This window comes from Botryllus schlosseri, chromosome 2, assembly GCF_051294905.1.
Source record: "Botryllus schlosseri isolate E-star chromosome 2, Bs_hap1, whole genome shotgun sequence".
NCBI classification, from domain to species: Eukaryota; Metazoa; Chordata; class Ascidiacea; order Stolidobranchia; family Styelidae; genus Botryllus; species Botryllus schlosseri.
In genome coordinates this window covers 9,629,664-9,655,973 of record NC_137237.1, presented here as the reverse complement: position 1 = coordinate 9,655,973, position 26,310 = coordinate 9,629,664, and the positions used below count along the sequence as shown (strand labels likewise).

At 41.7% G+C, this 26,310-nt stretch overlaps 1 protein-coding gene across 1 annotated transcript; it reads right to left on the bottom strand.

The window, feature by feature from the left end:
- Window positions 1-8,082: 8,082 nt before the first annotated feature.
- On the bottom strand, window positions 8,083-25,867 carry LOC145433404 (TGF-beta receptor type-2-like). Its single transcript, XM_080310501.1, has 10 exons — window positions 22,473-25,867; window positions 19,865-20,066; window positions 19,104-19,320; window positions 17,459-17,559; window positions 15,426-15,561; window positions 14,344-14,519; window positions 13,618-13,800; window positions 12,622-12,768; window positions 11,591-11,721; window positions 8,083-9,475 (listed from the first exon to the last, which is right to left on the bottom strand). The coding sequence occupies exons 1-10, from the start codon at window positions 22,719-22,721 to the stop codon at window positions 9,245-9,247; spliced, it is 1,773 nt and encodes a 590-aa protein (XP_080166627.1). The 5' UTR covers window positions 22,722-25,867; the 3' UTR covers window positions 8,083-9,244.
- Between the last annotated feature and the right edge of the window lie 443 nt (window positions 25,868-26,310).

Genomic DNA, 26,310 nt, shown 5'->3' with positions numbered 1-26,310 from the left:
AACACTGAACTTGAACAGTAAACACGTATTAAATCTTCGTTCATTGTCTTGATGACGTTGATTGACGAGTGCATTCGAACGACTTAAAACATGCTTCGCAGAAGCAATTTCGGTGAACGGCATAATAAGTCTCACTTCGTATAATTGACGGCCTTCCTCATATTATTATGAAGAAGTATAATTAGGTCATGATCAGGAAATTCTTTAAACATTTCATATATTTTTCCTGAAAGCTTTCCGTAGGCCGCGCAAAAAGTAGTCGAGGGCCGTAATTTTCTCACCTCTTGTCTAACTAGTTCATAGATTCATTTTTAATATGTCATTATACTGATAGAGGACAATCCGCAAAATACCACACACAGTCAGTGTAGCAATTTAGTGGTTTGTTTCCAATGCGGTTTGCTTCATGTATTTTTTGGCCGCACATGTCCCATCCCATTGCTCATGCTCAGCATAATCAGCTATATTCACGAGTGCAATCTGACACAATACCAACGAATTACGGACCTGTATATGACGCATTCTACAGTATAAGTTCAAATAGTGGAGATTTCCTTCCTATAGAGTGGTCTCCGCTCAACACCATATATGGAGGGTTCCAAATTCACCCGGCACCCACACGTGGCGACCCCCGTTCCCCCATAAGGGACCTTGAAAATAATTTTCATTCACCACAATAGACACCGCCAAATTTTCGCTCTTTGTGTCACGGTTTCGGATATGATATCGAAACGATTCAACTAATATGGATGCGGTACACAAATTCGAAATGTACCATTTGTCATTGCGGTAGTTTGAGCAGTCACATGATACTACTCTAATAGCAATGGAACTCCGGCGGACAGTGACAGGCTCGGCGATGCTTTGCGACGTATTTGCCAATAGACGTTGAGAACTTTCAAAATTTCAAAATTACAAAATAATGTTCAAGACCAACCGAGTAGTGATTAGCGATAGTATATAAAGATGCAATTCTGATACTATATATCCCCATTCCCCACGATGGCAACATTAGCACTATAGGCTACATACTTTACGCTGGTTTTGATCAGTGCTGCAGCTACGTCATAAATCAGACTGGGACCTAAGATAAGTTATCATAGGCCCCGATCAGACTGTATAAGCTTGCGAAGTAGAACAGTGGTTAATAAATCATCTGACTAGAAAACCTGTTGGATTAAATGTAGTCCACAAAAATACTACGGCAATCAACTGGAGCATATTGGGATAAAGTAGAGATACATCATAACTTATTGCAGGCCTCGGCGCCCGTGTATATGGTCATTGGTCAATATGGTCATGGTGAGTGATCACTTCTGGATTCTGATTTCAATTTGCACGGAGTCAGACTTGCTCAACTATTACTTGGGTTACCTCAAAGTTATAGTTAGACTCGAATTGCAATAAGGTAGTCAAATCGTGAGCAATATTTGTAAATATAGTCAATCGCATCAAGACACTCGGTTGCATAACATTTCGCAAGCAAACAGCATTAGGAAAAATACAAAGAGTCCGCATAATTTTCTGTGTCAGTCCACGAATAAAGAGGGTTATATGAGTTTTGTGCAAGTCGCAGATCGAGATGGCACTCAACAATGATAGGATTAGCTTTCTTTCTTTATTATGCAAACCACGCGGATAACTCATGATCGCAATTCCCAATACTTTGCGAATATCATTCGTAATAAGTCTTTGTTTTAATATTCATTATGTTCGTCTTTACACTTCTCCAATTCCATACAAAAAACATACTATCAACGTCTAGCAGCGCTGTCATGCATTCAGGTTTACCAAAATTACTACAAAGAAGATCTGTAAGTAAATTAACGACTTGTTACTCCCGATTAGTAAGTGTTACATAACATGGTTACGACAGAGCGGAGAGCCTGAATGACCGCCAATTGTACACCTCTTGTGACTGTAACCTAAACCAAACCGTTCAGATTTAGAAGAGTATTTTTATCGAAATCTAAAAATAGCAGCATTTCGTGTCGACTTCTCATTGGCAGGTACGGCTCGCTTTTTCGAGTAACGCGCGAACAAAGGTCGTTAGTGGTAGCAGCGTGAACATTGATTCCCATTCCGAACAAAGTCCAAACGCCTACTGAACACCCTCATAATTATTAGAGCTTTCCTAGAGAAGGAAGACAAAGAGAATAGACAGTAGACACAAATTTTATCTTCTTCAATCCTCTGGTCTTTGTTTACAATGACGAGAAACACCTTATTATTTCACTGTAACATATAAATTGGCATTGGTCCAGAATATGGAAGACAACGCCGTCCAGTAAGTATGACTGATGTTCGCACAACTCAACTGTCTACGCCGTAGTAACGGTGTATTTAGGGCGTATCGACGTCATGAGTTTGCTGTTACGTCTCGCCTCGCCCATTGCCGAGCATAACAAAAAGTGCTAGTAAATATCCATCTAACGTAGCAACAAAAAGATCTGCAGTGTTGCAAACGCTGATTCAGATATTATGTAACCACAAATTAGTCTTTGACGCGATGGTGTCAACTATCAATGAAATTATGTCCTTTCTTATTCAACCAATTATTTTCAACCCTACATTGTTACCACGCAACGCCAATGACATGACTTGTTGAAATTTGGTGAATAAGAAATTTGTTTTTCTTTGGCAAATGTCGATAAAGACATGACTTCACAAAATATTTTCGATAATGGGGTTGATTTTGAAATCATATTAATCACCATATATTGCTACAGATGATAATGTCACAACCAAATTTAGAGATTGCATAATATAATAGCATTAATTAATGCCGGGATTCAACCTTCGTGCATGGACACTGGACAGTTGGACGGATTTCATATGGCACGGAATGAGTATCCGACTCGAACAGCAGTCACAATGTTACGCCACAAACGCTAACAATCATATTCGCAGGTAATGTGACGTCACAAATCCGCATTACCTTTCACCTTAATTCCATAATTGTCTTGACTATGAATGCTGCTTATTAAACGAAGAGGCATTCCATAGAATCTATAGCGAAACAGTTCCATACATGTCTATTAAACTGAGTGGATGATTCCTATAATAGAACTATGATCACTTGAGGATGCTGGAAAATACTGGAGCAGGAGACAGAGAGATAGCCTATACCCTGAATCCCCTGATGTTTGGTTGTCTCCTGTCATAAATGATATATTGCAGATGACTGTATGGACAATTTGAAACATCTCGGACATACAGGTGTCCGAAAAGGTACAAGACCTACCCATGCATTGAATGTTGTTGAAACCAAATTGCAGAAACCGGCTGCTTGTAGAAAACAACACAGCAATATTAATCCTATTTTTTGATGCTCTGATCAAAATCTTGAACAAGTTTGGGCTTGCATTTTTAGGTTCATTTGTGACTTGATCCTGTCATTATGCTCAGTCTCAGCTTGATCAACAACAACAATATAGAACGATGTACTGTAAATGTTAGAGTTAACACCTCACTTGTAGATTGTAGATTGTATTTGTATATCCAGATGGGAATCCTATTTGCGTTGCTTATTTACATGCGGCATGCGTGTGTGTATAATGTATATGCGTGAAACTCGTAACAACCGTAACAACCGGTGCCGGGTTCTTAGCCGCGACTTGAAAGAGCCAACGCGTCTTGCAAATAGTGAACTCAGCACCTGATGATAATCTGCGGTTATCGACGATTATACTGCGGCGTGAACCGTGCGGCGATGAAAACACTGTCTTTGTTTGCAAGGAGATAGATAGTCACAACAACTCCTTATCGGTCGGTCAGTCAACACATGCTTTATAGTGAATGAATATCCTAGTTATCGCAGTGCCACGCAAATCAAACGACTTACACCTCCACGTTACTGATGATATGCCAGTCTATTACTGATGATATGCCAGTCTATTACTGATGGTTTGGAGGAGTATTGCATGGGGTGTTACGGAAATGCGCCTAGATAGATCTCGAAGTCGACCACAGCATTAATCCACTGCAGACGACTTACACGTCCGCATAATTTTCGTTTGTAACACTATATATTTTACTACGCGTTCAATTTGCACTCAGACCCGGGTTCAAATTTCATTTGTTATGCACACATCAGCTATACGGACCACGATGTATAGAAGTACAAATCTATAGCATAGCTTTATTTGTAAACCACCAGTTAAGCACCTGTAATTTGCACGAATCATGATAATGATGACCCGTCGTATAAAATCGAAAGTCCGGTAAATAGCTTTATCGTGTGTATTGTTATATGTATGATTTACGACAGTACTTCTGTAAACTTGTGCCGCATAGGATACGTAACTATCGAGGGCCTGTAAACGGCATTATTCGCCGTTGTGACATATTTTCCTGTACTTAAATACATATAATTACCATTGCAGTCCGAAGTGGGCGATCAACTACCCGACAGGCCGTTTACAAAACCTTACTACCTTTTCGTAGTGACAAAATCACGCGGCTAATAGAAATACTAAACGTATTCAGCACACGGTCATCATTGCACGCATGTTTTAAGAAGAGAATACAACACAGTTTGTTTCGTAGTAGATTACCTGATTTTTCGTGACGATGGAAGTGTGGAATTAAGTGTTACTTCCTACCGAAAAAAAACGAACCTCGTTTTCTCTCTATTCCGAGATTTAGCGGAGGAGTTGAATGATGCCGGCACTGCTCTTGAGAAAACAGTTTCACCCGAGCGTCACAAATTGCACCGTGACTCGGCATTATATGTGCATTTCTCCATAAACCACAATTCTGGTTTTATCGCGCGCTCACAATCAATCGAAACGGATTTTCGCTGCCGAGTGTTGAGCTGTCCGATTGATTCGGTATTTTCATAAATTGTACAATTCCAGGTTTTGAATTTGATCGCCGGGCGTTTGGACCGATGCATTATAAAGTTACCTCGCGGTTCATTGGAAAGGTCGTAAAATCTATACTACTCCTACATGTCGGTAGTTAGCTCATATGTTCACATTTTTAGGTCCACGTGAATCGCGATATAAAAAAGATAGCAACGACAATTTGTAGTAGAAATGTCATGCATGTTCCACAGTCACATGTATGTATCCATATTAGCACCTGTAGTAAATACAGATGATTCTTAACAGACATATCACGGCCAATCCTTCGAATATTGCCTGTAGAAATATACGAGGCCGCATTCTGAAATTCTCAGCCGCAGGGTGCAGAAGATTGAATCGTCATTACATGACGTCAAAATTCAGATGACGTAAAATATGAATTGCGACATGCGATTTCTTACTATTTTTACACTTTGGATTTTGTTAAGTACAACGTAGTTTCGGGATATGTTTGCATCACGTTTTTTCAACGTCGTAACAACTAGGCGAAATAGTCGATACGATCACGATACATGGATTTGAATATATTTTTCAAATTTACATATATTTATACGTAGTGTCATAGTTACATTAGGTTACTCGCGAATAATGCACCTTGCGATTTCCAAATTAGGCCACGTCCGATCACCGCTCAGAGCATGCGACCATTTTACTAAATCTACTTTCGAAACTGCTTACTTGGGTACTTTTTATCTTGATTTTCTAGCCCCACTTGGAGGTAGTTTTGACATGGCTTGGAAGTTGATACTTTTACTTGCAATCGAGCAGAAATCCTCCTCTACTTGAGTAACATTATTTGAGTAACAACACTGAATACTACGACCAGATGACCATTTGCTTTAAAGTGCTGGAGAGCCATACTGGAACCCGGCAAGGGTTCGATTCGAAGAACGATGAATATCGATATGGGGTTAACTCAGTCCGCAACTTACACTCTCAGCGAATGAAGTGTGTGTTCAAACCCGTGTACTACCTGTGGTACTCGAAAATGGAAACCTACCTCAGACTTACACTACGCTGTAAATTAGGGGCAGGGAACTTCTCCGGTCGCCGGGCCGGATATGGGATAATGAAGTACTTGGCGGGCCAGACTACAGAATATTTACAATAATCGCGTATTTGTCCACCCATATAAGGAATAAATCGTATTTAATGTAAAGTTTAAGACTAAAGCATAGAGACCAAAACAGTATTTGTATTGTATTGTATTAAAGTAATGTAGGCTACTTCAATAGCTGTTGAAGCCAATGAGACCTCTGTGGTCGATCACCGTTGCCAATAAGTTCTTTGAACTCTGGCTGCATGTCGGACATTGAAACCCCGCACTGCACGACTGCACGTGAACAATGCTCACAGAACATCAGTTATATTGGAACGCTGCTTCGTCTTGCTAATGTCCATGGTCGAAAATGTATGTACACCCGAACTGAAACTTTAAGTTTAAAACTTAGCGACCAAATACAGTTTTTAATGAATTGATCACTAATAGCAGTTGAAGACAACCAGACATCTGTGGTCGCTCGAAGTTGCCAACGAGTTCTTTTAACTCCGGCTGCATGCCATGTGTAGAAGCCCTTGGTAACGGTTGCACGTTAGGGCTGTTCAAAACTAACTTTTTTCTGGATTCCAGTGATTCACTGATTGAATTGTCAGGTAACCCTAGAAAACGCTGCACACCCAATTTGGTTCTATTATAACAAGTATAATCCGCCGCAGAGCCAATTAAAATTTTCAATTTATTAGGGAAAATTAAAAAAAAAATTCAAATTTTTCTGTCAACCCAATGAAATTGTTGAGTTAATTGTCTTCTAAGACGATACAAAACAAATTTGATTGTTGGATAATCCGAGAATTATCAACGAAAAACTCAGATAACTCCGCTTCTACTAGTTGGAATTGAGTCAAATTTGTTTTGCATCGTCTTAGGAGACAACTCAACAGTTTCATGGGATTGGCAGAAAAATTTGAATTTTTTAAAATAATTTTTCCTTATAAATTAGAAATTTTAATTGGCTCTGTGGCGGCTTATACTTGTTAGAATTGGACCAAATTTGGTGTGCAGCGTTTTTCAGGGTGACCTGACAATTTAATCAGTGAATGGCTGGAATCCGACAAAAAAGTTATTTTTGAACAGCCCTACTGCACGTGAACACCAGTTATATTGGAACGCGGCCTTGTCTCGTTAATGTTCATGGCCAAAAATGTATGTAGATTGTAGAGTAGACCCGAACAGATCAAGTAGTTTCATGACCATGACCATATTTCTTAGGTTGGCAAACTTGATTCATTCTGTGACGCATAAAATTTGTCAATCCATTCAGATTAGAATTTCACTTTCAGGACAGAAACTCTTTGCGGGCCGCTCAAAATCCCCGCGGGCCGTATGTCGCCCGTACCTGATATAAATCAAACTCAACATTTTAATGCAAATGATGCTTGTATAAGGACGTAGGATGGTATGCACGTATGTAGGTACGATATAATTCTTATTTAGGTTCTGCTTTGGTGTATCGCTTTTTGAGTGTGAGCTGTGAATACACACTTTTTTCGTGTAGCCCTGTGGGGGCATCTCTCTCATACGGCGCTGTTACTTACAGTTCAGCTGCTTGCAATCGGGCGGTGGGTTCGATTCCGACCGACGTCGACTCCAAAATCCCTACCTATGTGTTGTACGTTTATCCAGGCTCTTCCTCGCAATCTCATCCGTGTAAGCGGTGCCATATAAAAGCCTGGAAGTGGGCCGTGCTACAAATCGGCAGCTACGGAATATAAATGAAGAAAATTGGCCCGGTGTAAATGACCATAGTAGTCGACAAACACTACAAACAACAATTTGGGCGACTGAAATTCGTTTTGCTTGCTACCGGTAGCTTTCACGGGCCACCTCGATCTCGATTGATCGTATCCGCAACAGGAAGTACGAATCTCTGCACCTTAATTGGAATGACACATCTGCGAAGTCGTTATCTGCCCACAGCATTGCCACAAAGTGCGATGAAATAGGTACGGTCGAAAAATCACTAAACAATCGTTAATGAGATTTCGAACTGGCATTATATTCTCTGTGGTCGCATAAAAGGTACACATCATTTATGCCGATGTCGCGATACGACTCTTTTGCCCCGGCAGTTTCGAAGATCCCGTCGATCGAATCGCTAGCGCCCCCTACCGGATATACATGTCACACTAAACGGAGCAAGACGCCGACCAAAAGCATATTCAAAATCGCATTTATTGAAGTAGAAAATGAAATATATAAAAGCAACTGGCAAGTGCAAAAGATAATTCTGTAACTGACGATGCTTAGGCATATTCCGTTGCGGATCGACGCAATTACGTGCTTCAGCAAACACATATGAGGATCATGACCCTAAAATGGATACTACCAAGGATGGGGACTGGGAAGATCCATGCTCCAACATACAGAAGCACTGGCGCGGAGAGGGGGCTCGTTTGAACCACTACACACATGTTTTACTGTCACAATATACGAACGAGGATACGCCATTGTTACAATATCCGCGCGTTTCATATCAGCTACGCGTATGTCGTTGAAAGTGACAACTATACGACTTACGTTCATCGATGTCACTTAGATAGCCAACGTACTATACTTAGCGGATTACAAGCGCCATGAAACCGGCTTATTCCTATCATTTGTCATCAGATTCGAGGAATGAATTGGCTCGCTCATACGATAATGTGTAGGAAGAAACTGGGGTCGATTGTAATGATACTAAGGTTACCATATTTTCATATCCCCAAAAAGAGGACACTTTTTCAAGTTTCAATAACAGACATGAAAACGGGGAATTAGTTCAGATTATGCAGATGTGTTGACCTTTTTAGTCTTCGCTGACTAACCAACTAAACCTCAAAGCAAAACAAAGAGGACGGCATGCGAGAAAGAGGTCGTTTGGTCATCACCTGGGAACATTCTACTTTTATCGAAAAAAAAGAGGACAAATCCTCCTAAAAGACGTGAATATAAGTCTTCGCGACAAGAGAAATATTTTATCAACGAAAAATATGCTTCATACACCTACTTTTCATGCCCTCATGTCAACATTTATAAACATGTCGCACACGGCCACTAATGTTCACGGTCTAAAAATACGGAAATATTTCGGACGACCTGTAACTGGCATCATTCCTCTTGTGACGACAAAAAAATAGATGATCGCCCCACACTACACGAATCGCTGTGCCGAATCCTGCCTTCCCCTCATGCCCGTTTTGTCGAGCCGCAGTTCGAGTCACCAAGTCGTCATGCGCCGCGAGAAACGAAATCGGAGGCAAGCTCGGCTCTAATCCGTCCCACAGGCGCGCCCTGTGGCCATTTCCGGCAAGTCACTTCTCGCAATCGCGAACCGTCATCACACCACAGTCGATATCAGTTCCGTGAGTTGCGCGATGTCGTTACGTACGACTACGAGATGCTCCTTTTCGAAGGCCTCCTCCTCTTTCGCGGGCGACAGCGGCAGCTCCGTGAGCGCGTCATCGTTTCGTATCTTCGCGATTCGCTGGTAGACGCAGCTCGCCGTTAATCGCGCCTCCGGCTCCCGGTCCCAGCATTTGATCATCGTGGCGACGTATTTCGACAGGCCCTGCGTGATGATATGTTACGCGAATTCGGTCGGGTAGAGATAACGACTCAAATGCAAGCACCGGCGTAGCGGAGGGGGCAAAAGCCACCTTTGCACCCACCCTACATTTTCTACTTCTCCGTGAAGTAGTATTGATATGTCTTTGAAACTACTACTTCTATTCGTATTTGAGTGAACATTTTAGGCGTCGCCTCGGTTTCTATTTCAGTTGCAACGCTGACTACTTTCACCTCTGGTCACAAAGGGTTGTGACGAAACACAGCTGTTGAAAAATATAGAATAAAAAATACGATTCATCTGCTCGTCTGCTGCCACTCTTAATTTTCGTCCCGATTACGGCAAATAGGTCGAGATTTATTCGTTGTGACGTCATCTTTACTCACCACGTCAGAGTGGATTTGTGACATCGCGTCGTTGTTAAAAATTCCGGCCTTTCCTCACAAATAAAAAGAAGAAATTCTGTCGCCCTCCGAAATTTGTCAGGGCTACGCCCATGAGTACAATATTGTAAGACTCTCCAAATAGATAGAAGGCCACCTTTGTAAATACAAATCACTAATATAAATAGTATTCAGGAGCGATTACATTCAAATGGCATAGTCTGCGATGGTACGCCTGATACGTCATTTTCGCCGATGGACCACGGAGTTTTTCGTAATTACGAAATTTATCTCCCCCACTATAAAACATTAATACACAGTGACTCATGGCGCCCGTGTGCGAATCAACAAACAAGCCGTATTGCTCGATGTTTTCGAAATTATATCTTAGCTTGGAAGAACGTTCAACTTCGACCTACATTTCAATAGGAAAAGCAGTTCGGTGACTGGCTTATTCTCCTTCGTTATAGCATATAATAAAATACAGTATTGCGGTTTAAGACAATAGTTTCAGTGGGTCCGTATTTGACAGAGAAGTACGCGGTAACGTTATTTTATCCTCAGAAATGGGATTCACCGCATTCCTCTGCACGCAACGTGAATTAAACTACACGCATCACACGCTATGTTGACTTTAGGTAGACGCTAACGAATACGCGATCAACAATACCAAGTTCGAAGCCAGTGCATGATGAACAGTGTCTCACTGAACAGGTATCTCGGGTCAAGCGATGGATTTCGATTTCGTTGATCGATGTACTTACATAGCCCATATCGGCGTGTTTATTTCGAAACGGGCATAGTTAATTCTGCGTTACTGGTATTGTTATGCTTGCTACTGAATCGTTGACGTCACAACGCTATCAACATATTACGAACGTCTGTACTTGTTTTGTATGTGTCTGCATAAGTGTCTTGGAAATACTTTAGATCGGATCGGATATTCCACGCTTCAACTTCACATAACCAACTTCAACTTCGGATATTTTCAGATTCTGTTTCGCAATATGGTAAAGAGGTAAATATATCTTTAGGTGTTATAAATTGTGGTTTTACCGCCTCCACCTGAGACATTGGCAGCGAGCAATGCCTTCGCGGCACACATGAGTTTGAACCTGCACGCACTTTCCACAAGCTGAAAATATACTTTCGTATCTCGAGATGGAGAAATTTTGGATTCGGAAACTAGACTATCGTCCTTTCGGATTCGGATTCGCAGAGCCAAAATAGCCGATCAACAATTTGAGGCGAAGCACATCAATAATAACATTGTTCCCGACGGGGAGTGGAAAAATACCGAATCTCGTCCTAAATTTAGGTTATTCATATTCAAGCGCCCTTCGAATACCATCACCGTCACTTATGCGAGTGCCAGTATTCGTTACAGGTATTTTCATCGGCGCGTGATCCGAAAAACAAAATATCATGTACGCTATCCCGTGATTCTAGCGTTACATTCGTATGCGCGGTCAGGCGGTGAAGCAGTACAGAAATACCCTGGAAAACGCGCATCAACGCAGTGTGTATCTCCAATCAAACCATGAGTGCTATCTTAGATTAGGGGAATGCGAGGACTCAGCTCATAGGGGGAGATACCGTAATTCACACCAAGTAGACGACCGTGGCAGTTTCAGATTCACAAGCGCTGATGTGTACGTAGCTCTACATACTACATCATCGATGCCGTGGGCACACAGTGATATTTGGCGCGATACGAAACAGACACGTAACTCACCATGTGTTTTTCCCATTCTCGGCGGATGGTAGGTCGTTGTTTTGATCGGCACACGTGAAGCAGTATCTGTTCCTTCGTAGGGTGATCCGGGATGCGATCGCCATACGGCGGCTGATACGGTTGCACGATACCTACGTAAATACGCGAGAAGGGTCAGAAAACTGTACCGATATAATTTAACCGCACCCGTCTATCTAAATCGTGTTTTTTCCCACTATCCACCACCCTTTATACAAGGTGGAAATGATTTACCTCAGTGATAAGGTGTAAACCTGTCAAATTTTGTATTGACTCGAGTCAATTTTTGTATTGACTCGACTTGTGCCCGAGTCACTGTGCAATGCACAATGTGCATGACTCGAGACTAGGGCGGCCAAGACAGACATTTCATTGTATCATCCGAAGAATAGTGAAGTTACCGCATTATTGGTATTTCGTCCATCAGTCCTGCTACTTGGAAAATAGGGCAAGAAAGTGTTAAGACTGACGAAAATGACTATATTATGAATTCGAACCATTCTATATCACTCGAGCAGAGTTAAAAAACGTGAGTTGAACCGCATTGAACTGAAAACTGAACAGCGACCGCAATGACTTGGACTCGAGTCACAGCACTAGGACCCCGCCCTCTACTTGCTGACTTGAACTCGGACTTGACTCGGTGGTAAATTGAAAATGACTCGACTTGACCCGAGTCAAAACTATAAAAGCGAGATTGACTTGCGATTCGGAACCTTGTCACTTGGTTACAACCCTGCTATTAGCAGCTTATCAGAATTGACTACTTTTGCAGGTTGCATCTTCGCTGAAAAAGAAAAATACTTGCCATTTTGTACAGGTTTAGGTAATATTACGAATTCACTCATGACGGTGGTGTAAAGATACCAAAAAGTCGAAACTACTTTCAAAATTTCAAATTCTAAAGTCGAAAAGGAAAGTATAGTCTTTCCTAAAAGCCTGGCAAAAGTGGAAGTACTTCGTCACTGATCATGATAAACTCTGAGTAACACAATACCGTTTTCATGTCTTACCTGGAAATACTTCACAGCGAGTCGCTAGTTCCCACATGACCAGCGCGAACGCGTACATGTCGACGCGTTTGAACATCTCAATATCGGCGAGGTTGACCAATCGTTCCAGCAGTTCCGGTGCCATGTATCGCGATGTACCGACTTGTCCTTAGCGCGGTAAAAGTAAGTAACAATCAAGTGTTGCAAAGCCTCAACTTGGCGCGCGGGAAAGTATTTTTGGCGCCTCAAGTCTAGACCTGCCCAGCGCACGGGAAGTAATTCATATTGTCGAACACTGCACTATATGATATGCTGTCTGTTTTTAAATTGACAAATAGCTTCCAAACGGATGAGATATAATGGTAACGCGATAGCTTCTCTTAGTTTATCACAGATGGTGAAGGTAGTTACCGTTTTTACTCAAATAAAAGGAGCAGTAACCCCGTAACTTACAACTCAGGCACACGTAGAAATAATGATTTCCAAGATACGTCTAAATTTCATAAAGTGGATACTGAAAAATAAAAGGTAATGCTTTTTGCAGTTAGTCGGAGGTGGTTACTTTCGTAATTTCAACATGTAACTTTGTGGCTATAGCGCAAAACGACAAATGAGTAATGGCACTACAAACAGCTGTAATCTTCAAACACATATTTAGCAACCGCGATACAGTAGCTATTTCCAACGGTTGCTATGACAACCTCACCCGTAGGAAGTGACGCAAAATTATGCCGAAACTAGTTGCTACTTTTCAAAATGCAAATTGTGAAAAGTAACTAGTTTTTGACTAAAAAACTTCGAATGGAAGCGGAAGTATTCTAGAAGCATAACACTTGAGTAATAGATGAAAGTAGCCAAAGCCTACGGTAGAAGTACTTTTGTACTGACCGCCTCTCTACTGTATTCATGTACAAGTACATTGTATGAATTCAATATATATACACTATAGTTCTACAATATACAATACATAGATGATTTAGCCTTAGATTATGAATCAACCGCCATATAGAAGCAAACCTGCGTTCGCGAGCTCTTCCTGGGTTAACGTTGGATCGAGCTTGAGCGACAGTCCGAAGTCCGCCAGCACACAACTGACCCCGTCGTTCTTCACCAGTATATTGCAACTTTTGATGTCTCTATGGGCCACAGGCAGTTTTTGGCGGCCCTCGTCGTCTTGCTCGCTGTGCAAATACGTCAAACCTGCCAAGGGGAACACGTATAACATAACGTATAAGCTTGTGTTTTGAGGATTAGATCGGAATATCAGAACAAACTATTTATGCAATTAAACATGGTATACACTATATACATGGTGGGTAAACCCCAATTTGAGATAACCTTCATAATAAAGTAGCTTATATCCATCTTGTTCGAATTTTGAGATCTATTTTTCAAATTGATAGTAAATCAAGTTTTCGTAAAATCTTCCTGTTTTTGGGCCATATCTTGGTCACATTGTTTCAAGGTCAGGGTGGAAAATATTTCCAACAGTTCCGAGGGAGCATTAGCGTTACATCATATATGGTGGACAACTTTAGCCACCTTATATGACACCGCATCATTTGGATTTACAGTATACCAGTCTGAGATCATGTACATGACGAATGAGAGGTGCGGAACGCAGGGTCATACCCCGTAAACTAAAATATCTCGAAGGGAGTGTCCGAATGACACACACGGGAGGAAGGTATGCGATGTGCAGCAGGCATCCTGTTCCAAGTGACAGAGTTATTTCTCACTTACCGTTCGCTATCGACGCCGCCATGTCGCAGAACTCGTTCCATTTCAAGGTGCTGTTCTTGAGAAAGTCTTGCAAATTTCCTCTGCCGTAGTAGTCGGTTATGAGCCAATACTGGAGTCCGCGCTTCGAATGCTGCTCCGACGCGTAGTATTCGATCAGGTTCTCGTGTTTCATCCATCTACGCATTATAAATGACTCACAGTCTCTGGTGTGGTGCACAGAAGCCCGATTTACTCAGTCTCTGGCGATCATCGCAAATAGTTCAGGTTTACTGGAGTTCTATGGTCTAAATACCGTACTAACTATTCCAGAATGCCCTTATGCATCTGCATCTGCATGTTCACGCATTGTCAAAATTTCAAGTGAAACCTCACACAACATTTCTTCCACTTCTTTTGCTTGAATCGCCACATTGTCTGGATTGAGAAATTCGTTCCGAATATTAATGTTATCCTAAATCATTAGGTAGCGCTCTACAAGGCGATCGGGTGGTTAAATTGAAATCTCAACACTCGTGGCGACATACGTCGTGTGTTCAATGGGTAACAAATCGCAAGCGACAACCATTGCTGTGCTGCATGATAGGATTTGATCGATCGGCATAATGAATCGAGATCTAATAAGAGATGGAAACCAATGTTTGTTTGGGAGTCGCTGCGAATCACGTGATCACACTACATTTTCAGCGCGACACACTGTAAACGAAATGCCTAATTTGAACGATTTTCACCAGAGTAGGAACCAAATGATGCTGTGATGGTACGAAATGTTGTTTTCACGCCCATTTCAATGAGTGAAAACGAGTCGCATACACCCATTCTTACAGAGATGTATCGCATGGGCGGGGCAGGCTCTGCGTGTACCACCCCAAGAAGGCGTAACGCGGTAGTAAACGTACAAGAACCTATTATACGCCCCTGCAAAATATCGCCATAATGATTGATGTATTCAACGCGTTTTTACCCATATACACCAGAAAGTATGTATGGCCCGGTTTACACTCGAACCTACTATTATCCACCCATGTATTTACGGTGTACTGCACATCCATAATAGGTCCAGTTTAATATGTTGGCTATTTTACTTCTCCGAAAGTATCTCCTTCTCCTGTCTCCACGCTCCGTAGTTAGGCAGTTTGAAGACTTTGACCGAGATGTCTTTCGACGCTTCTTTTTCCTGCCGCAGTTTGCCCTTCCACACGTCCGCGTATCTCCCGCGCCCTGAAAATATCGATCGATGACTTCGACGAACGAATCTATTATCGCGTTCCGCACGTCGCTATAAATCGCAATTATCGATCCCTTCGACAACAAACATCGTGACTCACGTTAATAAAATTTGGGCGTCTGGAAATTAGAGATTGGCCGGGGCGCAGAGCAAAATACCAACGGAGAGATCCAAGAGAAAATAACTTGATATCGAGGATGGTGATGGTGACTTCATGGTAATTTATTGTCATATAAATACTACGGCGTGATGCCTTTTGTCAGAATTGTGTTGTCCTTTGGATTTGGATTAAACCGTTGTACTCGATTTATACCGCGGTATAAGTCAGAGGAGGTTTCAGGTTTCGTGTGCCATGGGTGTATATTCACACCCGTATATCTTATGTGGTGCACGGGTGGAAACTGGAAATACTGCACTCTCTTTTCGTTGAGAGTAGCGGTACCGTATGTCCACTTTTTTCGGTAAATTGTCCTCGGGGGACGCCTAAATGTCCTCTTTTTTGGGAATTTGTCCTCTTTTTCTAGAAAAGGTGTTAAAATGCGCTCAAAAACTGGACTCCATGCAGCGAACGCCAGAGTTGGAAACACAGCCGACGAATAATACGGCGCGACGGATATCTTGGGAGCAGAGATGTGGAAGATGTCCTTATTTTTAATCAACACCTTTGAAATGGGGTAAAAGCGGGTAATTCAGGAGTCGAGTCGGAAAGTTGACCTTTTTTTAGTTACCATAGTATACTATTGGTCGAAGAATTTTCAAAATCACCAGTTTTCTTTTCCGGTGCTAGAGATTTTAGAATTTTTTATAAGTGTTCTCTTTTTCGAATATCAAAATATAACATCCCAAGCTAAGAGTGTGGATCACGGTACCTGAAAATGTGTTCGAAGAGTACCCTTGCGGAGTGCTTTTCTTTTTGTGCTAGTCCCGAAGCTACCTATACCTTGCAGTTTCAAATGTAGCCATCTGCGATTAACTAACAGTCGAGTGCTTTTAGATTTAGACCTTCCATTTACTATACTTACACTTGTAATATTTTGACATGTCCCGAAATATAAATTTTCATAATGTGATGACGATTCGCTACTTATACTAATAATTGAGTAGTACTTTGCGGCATTACTTCTACTTCTACTAGAGTAGCAACGCTGACTATTTTGACCAGCTGCGCTTTCAGTTATACGCTGCAATCTGGATTTCAATTATTCGGTTGTTCCTATGATATAACCCGCGTTTCTTATCAACCGATTCGACGCACGCGGCAGAAATCGCAGCGATCCCGCTGAGATTTCCAATGTTGAGGTCGCGCAAGTTCGCTCGCCCATCAACCGTGAACGGCAGAACACAAAAGCCGACATTAACCGCGACACGCGCGACTGAACACGAGTAGTTCGCGCAGCCGGGCAGCTCGTGTTCGTAGCATGTTGAGGCGTCTCAAATAGGTTGAGTGCGCTGTCGCGACAAGGATGTTTTGCGTTACGCGGGGCGTCTGGAATGCGTGATGGAGCCGCAATACTACGCAAGACGTCTTGTCAGATTGGTTCCTCCCAGAGGTGGTCAGTAACGGAATACTTCTATATTGCTAAAGTATTTTTTTCTTGCTAAAGTGGTTTTGGTTTTGATTTTGATTTTAGACCGCTTATGTTGTCCGATTTTGGCAATACTATAGACCAGAATACTTGGAAATCTTGCTATCTTTAAAACCCATTCAAGTGGTTTTGAGACTGCTTAACTTTTTTAGACAATATTAGGCCTAGAATGTTCAATATTTGTAAAATTCGCTAATTTACGTCATTTCTGTCTCCACTTCAGTACCAACGTCGAATACTTTGACAACCTGTGGTTCGTCGGCGATTAACGATTTTACCGACCTCTATATACGATTAGTCTTACCGATAATCTTCTCCAATTCGATCGGCAAGTGCTGGTCGTTCTGGTTGACCGCGTTTCCTTTCGACCCTCTGCTGTACTGGGAACTTAGGCTTGTCGAGTACCTGCAGAAATATTCAAATTATGTCCCTGTAATATATTAGCCTTTACCGCCATCGAATCTTATTTATCTCATTAAAGACGACTATGGCCGCGAATGGTGATAAAAAGATTTCACTAGATCAGCTAGCAAGATAGCTAGCTAGATCAGCCGCAACGGCACGGACTCGATGAAGTAGCAAAACACTTGAAAATGAAAATTCCTTGAAATAACTCCCAACTACCACGAAGCGCGCTCCGTGTACGCAAAGTTACAGACAGGGATAAACACCGTAAAGCGCGTCCTCGTCATCCAACTGCGATATATATGTTCTTTACGAATAACAAGAGAACGCATTGCTCTAAGGTCTAAGCCTATAACACGCACGGCGGATGGACCAGTGTTTCGGTCATGTCAACATTGAAGTCAAAATACAAGCAGATTCTGCTGAATAAATACTAGTCCGCGCATGAGATTACTGAGCCACGATCTGGCATATCGAAGTCACCAACCGACATATGCACCATCATTTGCAATCAAGTGCGCGCCTGTTAGTCTTGTTCATGTGTGGCCAACCTGCGGCCGTGGATCGAAATTTGTGCGGCCGTGGACACGTAATTCAATGTTGGCGGCCGTCGACATGCAATTTATATTAACGAATTTACTTCCTATTTCTCAAGAGATTTTAACTGATTTTGAGATTTTCTTCGCGATGCGCGCGATTCAACGTGACTTCGTTTTCGGATTTTAATATAAAGTAGCGCCCTTTCCAATCAGCGCCCACAATACAGATTCGCCCCATATTGAAATACAAACTAGCACTAGGGTGCTCCTCACTGTACGGACAATCCTGATGGGAGGTCAAGAAATAACGGCATGCAACAAAGTGACTAATAACAGTTGGCCCACCGAAGACGCATCATCATTTATAACTTGCCCTAAATTTTAGAAAACACCCCCTCCATCAACTTTACCAGTAAATCTGATCACATGGCCTAAGAAAGGATAAATGTTTGACAATAATATATAAAACTGCTAATATTAATGACGAAATTCATTAGTGAAACTGAAAAAATAATCGCGCTTGACGCGACTATATGGGCACTTGGGCAGTTCCGTAGCGTGACCACGCAGTCACCACTCGCGACTTGGGTTCGTATAGTAGCCCTATATGATTAAATAGCTTAGTCCCAAGTTCACAGGAAATTGCCACATACACTTTAACATGTGTATTTGGCGTCTATCTAGTTCACTACGACTAGGCCCTGGAATGCGACCGCATCAGTAGTCGAAATGCGGCCGTGAATGACGAAAAGGTTAGCCACCCCTGGTCTTGTTTACATGCTCTCTAGGCCCAGATAGTTTCCGCTCGAAAAACGACTACAAGTCGTTACGACTCCTTCCGACCTGTCCAAGTGTCTATTTACCGTAATATTGTGGTGTCTTAAAATTATAAAATTATCAATAAACTAAACTTGACTGCGGGTTTGATAAAGACCACTTTCCGATCAAAGCCGCCACAGAGAACGTGACCCCCGTGTTTCCCAGTGTCAATCACGGTAACCATACTTGTATGTTGAGCAGCTATGCTTTCCCGATTCGTCCCATCCTCCTTCCAACAAGCTGCAGCTATCCGAAGACAGCTGCTCGTGACGAGTTTTGTCCAAAAGGTGCTTCTCGCGCGATTTCTTATTACTCCGCCAGCAATACGTGGCGACAAAGAGTACGGACACGATGGCAAATACCACTACTATCGCGCACACGATGTAGACCACGTTCCAAATATCTGTAAAGAAACACCATGGATTACGATGCCGGCGAGATACGTAGCCCCAATACACACAGTAATCCCAGTGAAACCAAGTTGTATATAATGAAAACAACCGGAATTGTAGGGGATGGTGATAGTAGGGATGGAGACAAATGCCACGTTTACATTGCGCATGGTATATCCTACTACGCTGATTGGTGTCCGTTATAATTTGTCAAATATATTTCTATTTCGATCGGTTATCACCTGACTTGTAGTCATATCTCCCAACTATAGTATATCTTCAAACGATGTCTATTTCACAAAAGTATATATTATCTAAGTTTCATTTTTACTTACTACAGTATATTCATTACATGAACAGCATCTTTTCAATCTGTGAAGCATACTTTACCAATTGTAAATTACAATTGTACTTAACAAATACAAATTGTCAAAACGTCCATCAATAGCGCTGATACGTATGCGGTATGTCTTTGACTACTACTCAGTGTTCACTATTCAGTCTATTGTTAGGCCTATACTGGGATAAGCACGAGTCTCATATATATTATTATACCTTCTATTTCTGCAGGCTTTTCCTCTGGCTTTTCCTCGATCTCATCTTCAGAAAATATCATGAAGGAATTACATCTGTCACTCTGGCACATGCAGTGCGAGACTGTCAAGTTCCCTTCGTCATCGTGTATAGCGTCCCTCGCTTGCACGCAAAAATTACCAATTTCTCTTTGATCGAGCACATCCTCCGCCGGAGCTTTGAACTGCGAAACAAAACGCTGGCCGTTGAAACACGTTGTTGAACATTAAACTACCTCCAAAAATGTACGGTATAACCAGGCAGGCATCGCCACTCGCGAGGAAATCAGACTTTACGCAAGGCGATTAGCCGTGCTCCTCGAAACCCAGGTATGAAACGGCGATAAGCGAGGTTCGTTCAAGTGTCACCGTAAATGTCGCGAGAAACCAAAGCTGGCTACATGCTTTGAAGCAAGGTTGTGTGGTGCACTGTGCACTTGTGCGGGCTGCGGCTTGCGCGTGAAGCACGGCCCGCAGATCGATATTTTCCCACCCATAATGAATTATTGGCTCGCGGGATGGGTTCCCAGCTGAGCCTATTATCTGCTGGTGCGTTTGAACTAAGTTCATGTGGGCTAAGAGAGTGGACAAAAAGTCGCCGAAATATGCAGAAGCTGACTTTGCATATGAGCAATGAACAATGAACATTTTTGACAGAGTAATCTGTAAATGTTTTTCTCGCTTTGTGAGATTTCCCTTGAGCTCATGTGTTGTCTAACTTATTAACGTAGGCCTATGGGTTTTTCAGTATCAAATTTTATTGACAAGTCGCCGGCACCGTTGCTAGTTCGTAACGAAATTCTGGACGTTGTAACTACTAGAAAGCCCATGTGATTGTGAGGCCAGCAGTCTGATACCGCACAAGCAGACACTGCACAGCAAAATATATCCAAGCTATGAAGCAACCAAAATGAGCCTATGACCATTGACCACACATATGGTAACGGCGAGGAAATATTGAAAATCAGTTTAACTTACACATATTGAATACATTCCAAGACAGATGTATGACTAACCATTAATCACGACATCACGCGAATCGTGTCTTATGCAGAATATTGCTGACATAAACATCGATCGTCTCACAAGACTGTCGGTGATATAATATTATTATTTCTAGTCGGTAAATGCTTGCATGTGGCATTTCCCAGCAAGCGTCAAGTGACTTCAATTGTAGGCCTTCAACCTGACTGGTAACCAAATATATTTATCTTACTTTGATGTGGAGGGCGACATGTTTGACTATGACTGTTCGTCGGCGATGTCGAAAGGCAATCTATTATTGTCGTCGTTATTGTAACCATACCGATGAAAGAAAACTGAATTTCATTGATGGTTTTCGTTACAGTAAATACACTACGAAAAGTCACGCTGTTCACGATGCAAGGAATTCATCAAATCGAGAGTGCAACACAATGCATACTGCACACCGTACGTCTATAGCAGTGGTTCTTAACCTTGCCTCCAGCGCCCGCCAACGGGCGATATGGGGGGCGCTGAGGAGAAATGGCTTCGCAATAGATGATGTGGTAGTAGGACATATCCTTAATAAGTATTCAGAGCAAATAAACATTCCACAAAACATGTCAAATCCCGAAATTTTTGGTCGCGCTACGCGACGATATTTGCTACATATGTTTTGATATATGTAATGGGTTATTATAATTCAGGTAAAACGAATTCCGCGTACTTTTAGGCCGCCGATTTCCCGTTACAACAATGCCGACACGCTTGCTAGCGTCATTTTCAACAAAATGTTTATATCCCGCAGCGCACAGCGTGTGAAAATCGAAGGAGGCACTTGTATATAACTTTTGAGAGTGAGAGCCCCTTGTACATAAAATAAGTTTTGAAGCTTCGTGCACGAAATGAATAACTAAATATTCATGTATTTGAGAGCTACAAAATGAAATCGTCAGAATATTTCTTCATCGTATCGTAAAGGATGATACTATCCAGTGTTGTGGTTCACAACCTCACATGAACCCATGAACGTTAGACAGTATGTGTTGCTTTGCTTGGAATACATTCAATATTCATGTTGAAATTAATACGGTACTAAATTCAATGTGAGCAGATATATGCATCCCATTCTCAGTCGACTTTCTTATAGTTACACAAAGCACTAAGACAAAATCCAATACCATTAATTTCCCCGTATTGCCAATCGCTGATGTGAATTCGGGATGATTCGAACCACGGGGTATGAGACCGTACCCGATTGTTGTTGGGGTTCTTGGGGGCGAAGCCGTCACGAGGTTTGGTTCATCACGCTATGGGTGCGCTAGACAATCGTTTTTTAGGGGGGCTGACGAAGTGATGTTACGACCCTCCCTCTTACCCATTGTCTTTATTACAGTCCTTACAATATGAGGGGGCGCTGGAGCATGATAATTTTTGAAAGGGGCGCCGGAGAAAAAGGTTAAGAACCACTGGCCTATAGAGTGTAAAGGGGATCAAAGTAATATTCATCATTGGTACTCTAGTTATCCAGTAGATGTAACGTCTGAGAAAGTAAAAAGTAGGTCATAATTTCCGCGCGCCAATATCACCAAGTTAAAACATGAACACTTAATAGTTCCTCCTCTCACCCCAGGCATACATGTCGCAATTCCCGTTTTTGGAATCTGGCCTTGGTACTGCAAATTGAGCACGCAGCTTCCCTGGCAATCCACGACCTGCTCGCATTCCACTACGTGACAAGTCGTGGCGTTGCATTGCACTACAACGTGCTTACAGTCGAGACAGGTGATCCCCGATGATAACTCCCAGCAGATGCAGAAGTAAAATAAAATTCGTATCAACATTATAATATATATCTGCAAGGGATATAATGTCATAAAGTTAGCGATGTATATCTTCGACGCACAACATATGTTCTATTCGCAGATGTGGTCATGTAGCCGGTTTATCTACTCAAGTACAGGTAATGCCATAAATTTTTACTCTAGTAAAAATAAAAGTAGCTATTACCAAGACATGCAAAAACTTCGTCAAGTAGAAGTAGAAAATGGATAGTTTGAAAACTACTCAAGTAAGCAGTTTTATGAAGTAGATTTGGAGGTGTCGCATGCTGTTAGTAGTAAATCGGAGGATGGCTATAGCCAAAATGCATATTCGCCGCAACGCAAAACGACTGTTGACCATATGAATACAGCAATTTTCGAAAATATATTTCGGTACCACCATACAGAGGCTATTTCGGCAAATTGATGTGGTAACGTATACATATTGGAATGGTTAGAACCCTCCAAATCGTCGTCAGTTCAACTGTTATAACACGTAGATATAGATCATTGGTACGGAAGGGATGTTCTGATGATGATGACCGCCGACCGTAAAAAAGCTTCCGAACGTTGTAGTCCAGGTCAAAGATATTTTTTTGTCCGTTTATGACAGGGGTCGGAAGTCGTTTACGTCAAGGGAACCATATTTACCCTATAATTTCAATTGTCAATGCCACACCGTTGTGATGTCACAACTGAATATCCGTGACGTCACTGCTAAAAAACGTTTTAATCAAGGGCCATGTTTTAAACATGTTCGTTATAAATTGATTTTTTCCTTTAAATGCACCCTGCTTACAACAGTGTAAAAATGTGGTGGTAGTTTTGCGTCGAAAATTGTTTGATTAGTGTCAAAGTGATGCACGCAGAGAGTCTGAGCATATAATCACTTAAGTAAGAACGTCAAGTACAAAAAATCTACTTGGGTACTCCGAGAATGTAGAAATACTTTGTTAATGATCACCGCTGTCTATTATCTTCGTAGAATTTTAGAATTTTGCCAATTTTGTTGTAATTCAAACACTAATATGATATGCATCCGCAATCCACATCATATTCGGCAACCTCCTTTGATCATGATCAGTGAATACGGCATAAAGCCAACGAAGCCATGGCTTACTCGGTACGTGCGGTGTGGGGTGAAATATGCAGATATCCATCTTAATTTGTTTCATTCGAATCGTTTGCTTAGGGATTATTTCAATTGACATCAGAAAGAGAGCACAACCTTGCGTTAACCTGCACGTGAACTTCAGCGCGTATCTTTCGCCTGGAAAGTATGGCAACGATCCTGTCTCCGCTACAATGTAATTGATTGGAGTTCTAGATAGTGCTTGCGCAAAGACTGACTTTTGTCGTTATTGATCAGACTACTGTTCCATCAATTTCATAGCATGCGCGAAAACATACCGCGTCTACAGTCTACAAGAGGCATCTGGTGCCAGGTGGATACCTTTCGCTTATAAGATGGGCGGGTATGAACGGCAGCTACAGACCCGCAGTTACCAGAAATTTGCCAATAGTGCTGTGGGTGCAAAGACTTGGATGGAAGCGTTGCATACGGCTAGACTTGATGGATGAGAATATCACTTGGCAGCACAGCGCCTCAAACTCCAAGACGGTAGATAACTAGATATGCAGTTTGTTACCGACTTTCCGTCGCAGGATCTCAAAGCTTATAAATTCGTGAGATTAGTCGATAATACAATCAGGGTTGTGTTTCAACTTATACAAGTCGTAAAGAATTAATTCAAAAAATCAATATCGAAAATAGACATGTTTGGATATGGATATTTATTATAGTTATAGTTATTACTCCCGGAAAATATTAGATTGGTTTGGCGACCGACAATAATTCTAGTATAGATCCCCGCAACGTAGTCAGAAGGAGGAGGAAGGCACAGGGGGACGAAAGTCTCAATATTGAATTTTACGTCATATACGTCAATATTTACGTCATTTTGCGCGTTACGTAACAATTGATCTGTGGCGGTACGTAAATGAAACAGTGCAACATACGTTTTCAACAACGTATGATAAACATATTTTGAATAAAAATGATTTTAAAACAAACGGTTTACCTCGTAGATTTCCAGGTTAAATACACTCTATATACAACTGAAAATCCAACAAAATAGATAGTATTTTATCAAAATATCGCGACTGATGCCAAGCGAAATTATTCTCAAGGTCTTTGAAACCTCACTCGTAGTCACATGCAAAGTCCATCGATCGATCTACGACTTTTCCGCGTATGTTTACGACTGTACGTTCATTGAAGCGAAGCGTCGAGAGATAGCAAGGCAGTGTTTCACGTTGAAACTGTTTCACTCGTGAATTTCTGATTTAAATTATTTTTAATCCACAAGATATTGGGATATTGACATTGCCGTTTACTAAATACATCACGAAAGATGGACTGTATATGTACACAATTCTCGATCAAGTATTTACCTCGTGGGTGATTTGATTGCTTGGGAACATACACGATAGCCATTGTTTAATGACGAAATGCCTGAAGCCTGACGAAGCAGTCGAGACTGTGTCGGAAGCCAAGTCGCGCTTAACGTACTCCTTCAATTAACGTCCGTAGTTGATAATAAAGACTTACTAATTTGACTCCTCATAATTCGACAATAACTTATACGACGGGCCTTTCCTGAATCCTGATAACTTATAACCTTGTCGTTTCGGCCGATTTTGATTCGCATATAATTCCGCACGAGGAACGCATTGAGTTCAGTCCAAAGTAATTTCGAACCGATATTTCCTACGAAGGAGGAAGCAATACCAGGTGAAATATGGGTTATCATATTGCGTATTAGCTACGACATTGTTGTGCTTTCAAGTATCCGCAACGGTATTTGACAGGACGAAATTCGTGTTATTGAAACACAATATGGATCAGCAATTTCTCACAACCTCGAAAGTTCGTACCAGTTGTAACTGCTACGTACTTGAACACATATTACCACCACAGTAGTAAAAATACACTGTAGTGTGAAATGACTTACAATGAGGCGCAGTTGATAAATAATAATGGAACGCCATCGTTTGACCATTTCTTGTTTATGATTCTCATTCCTATCTCGTCTATCGATAACAAGCATCGTTTCGTTGGTGTCTCTGTTCCATATCTATCACACCTTGAGCACCTCATACGAACGACTATTCTTCTCGAAATCACCTGCGCGTACTTTCAAGAAACACAAACATCGTCACACTTCCAACGGTAAACGGCTGAAGTGCTGAATCTGGTGAAACGGACCATCTCTACCATCTCCTTCTTTGGTTAGGAGAATTGCCGATATGGATGAGTGACAATATAATTGTAAATATATACTGCACAGTAAGACTGATCACATGATTGCAGCAAGGCTATTGCTAGTTTATTTTGCCGAATATCATTATAAGACCCCTACTCTATATATAGTTTATGCACTGTGCTCATGCAAACTTTCACACACTAATCATCTTGATGGAGGCATGAACAATTGCGAGGAAGCCCTAAATTGAGTATATCGACCTGCTCAGCCGACATCAGCTGAAAACACCGATGTAGAATGACAAGATACAACGGAGAATCAAGAACCAACTTCGGATTATAGATAGTAATAAAAGAAGAACATGTAAAATATGGGAC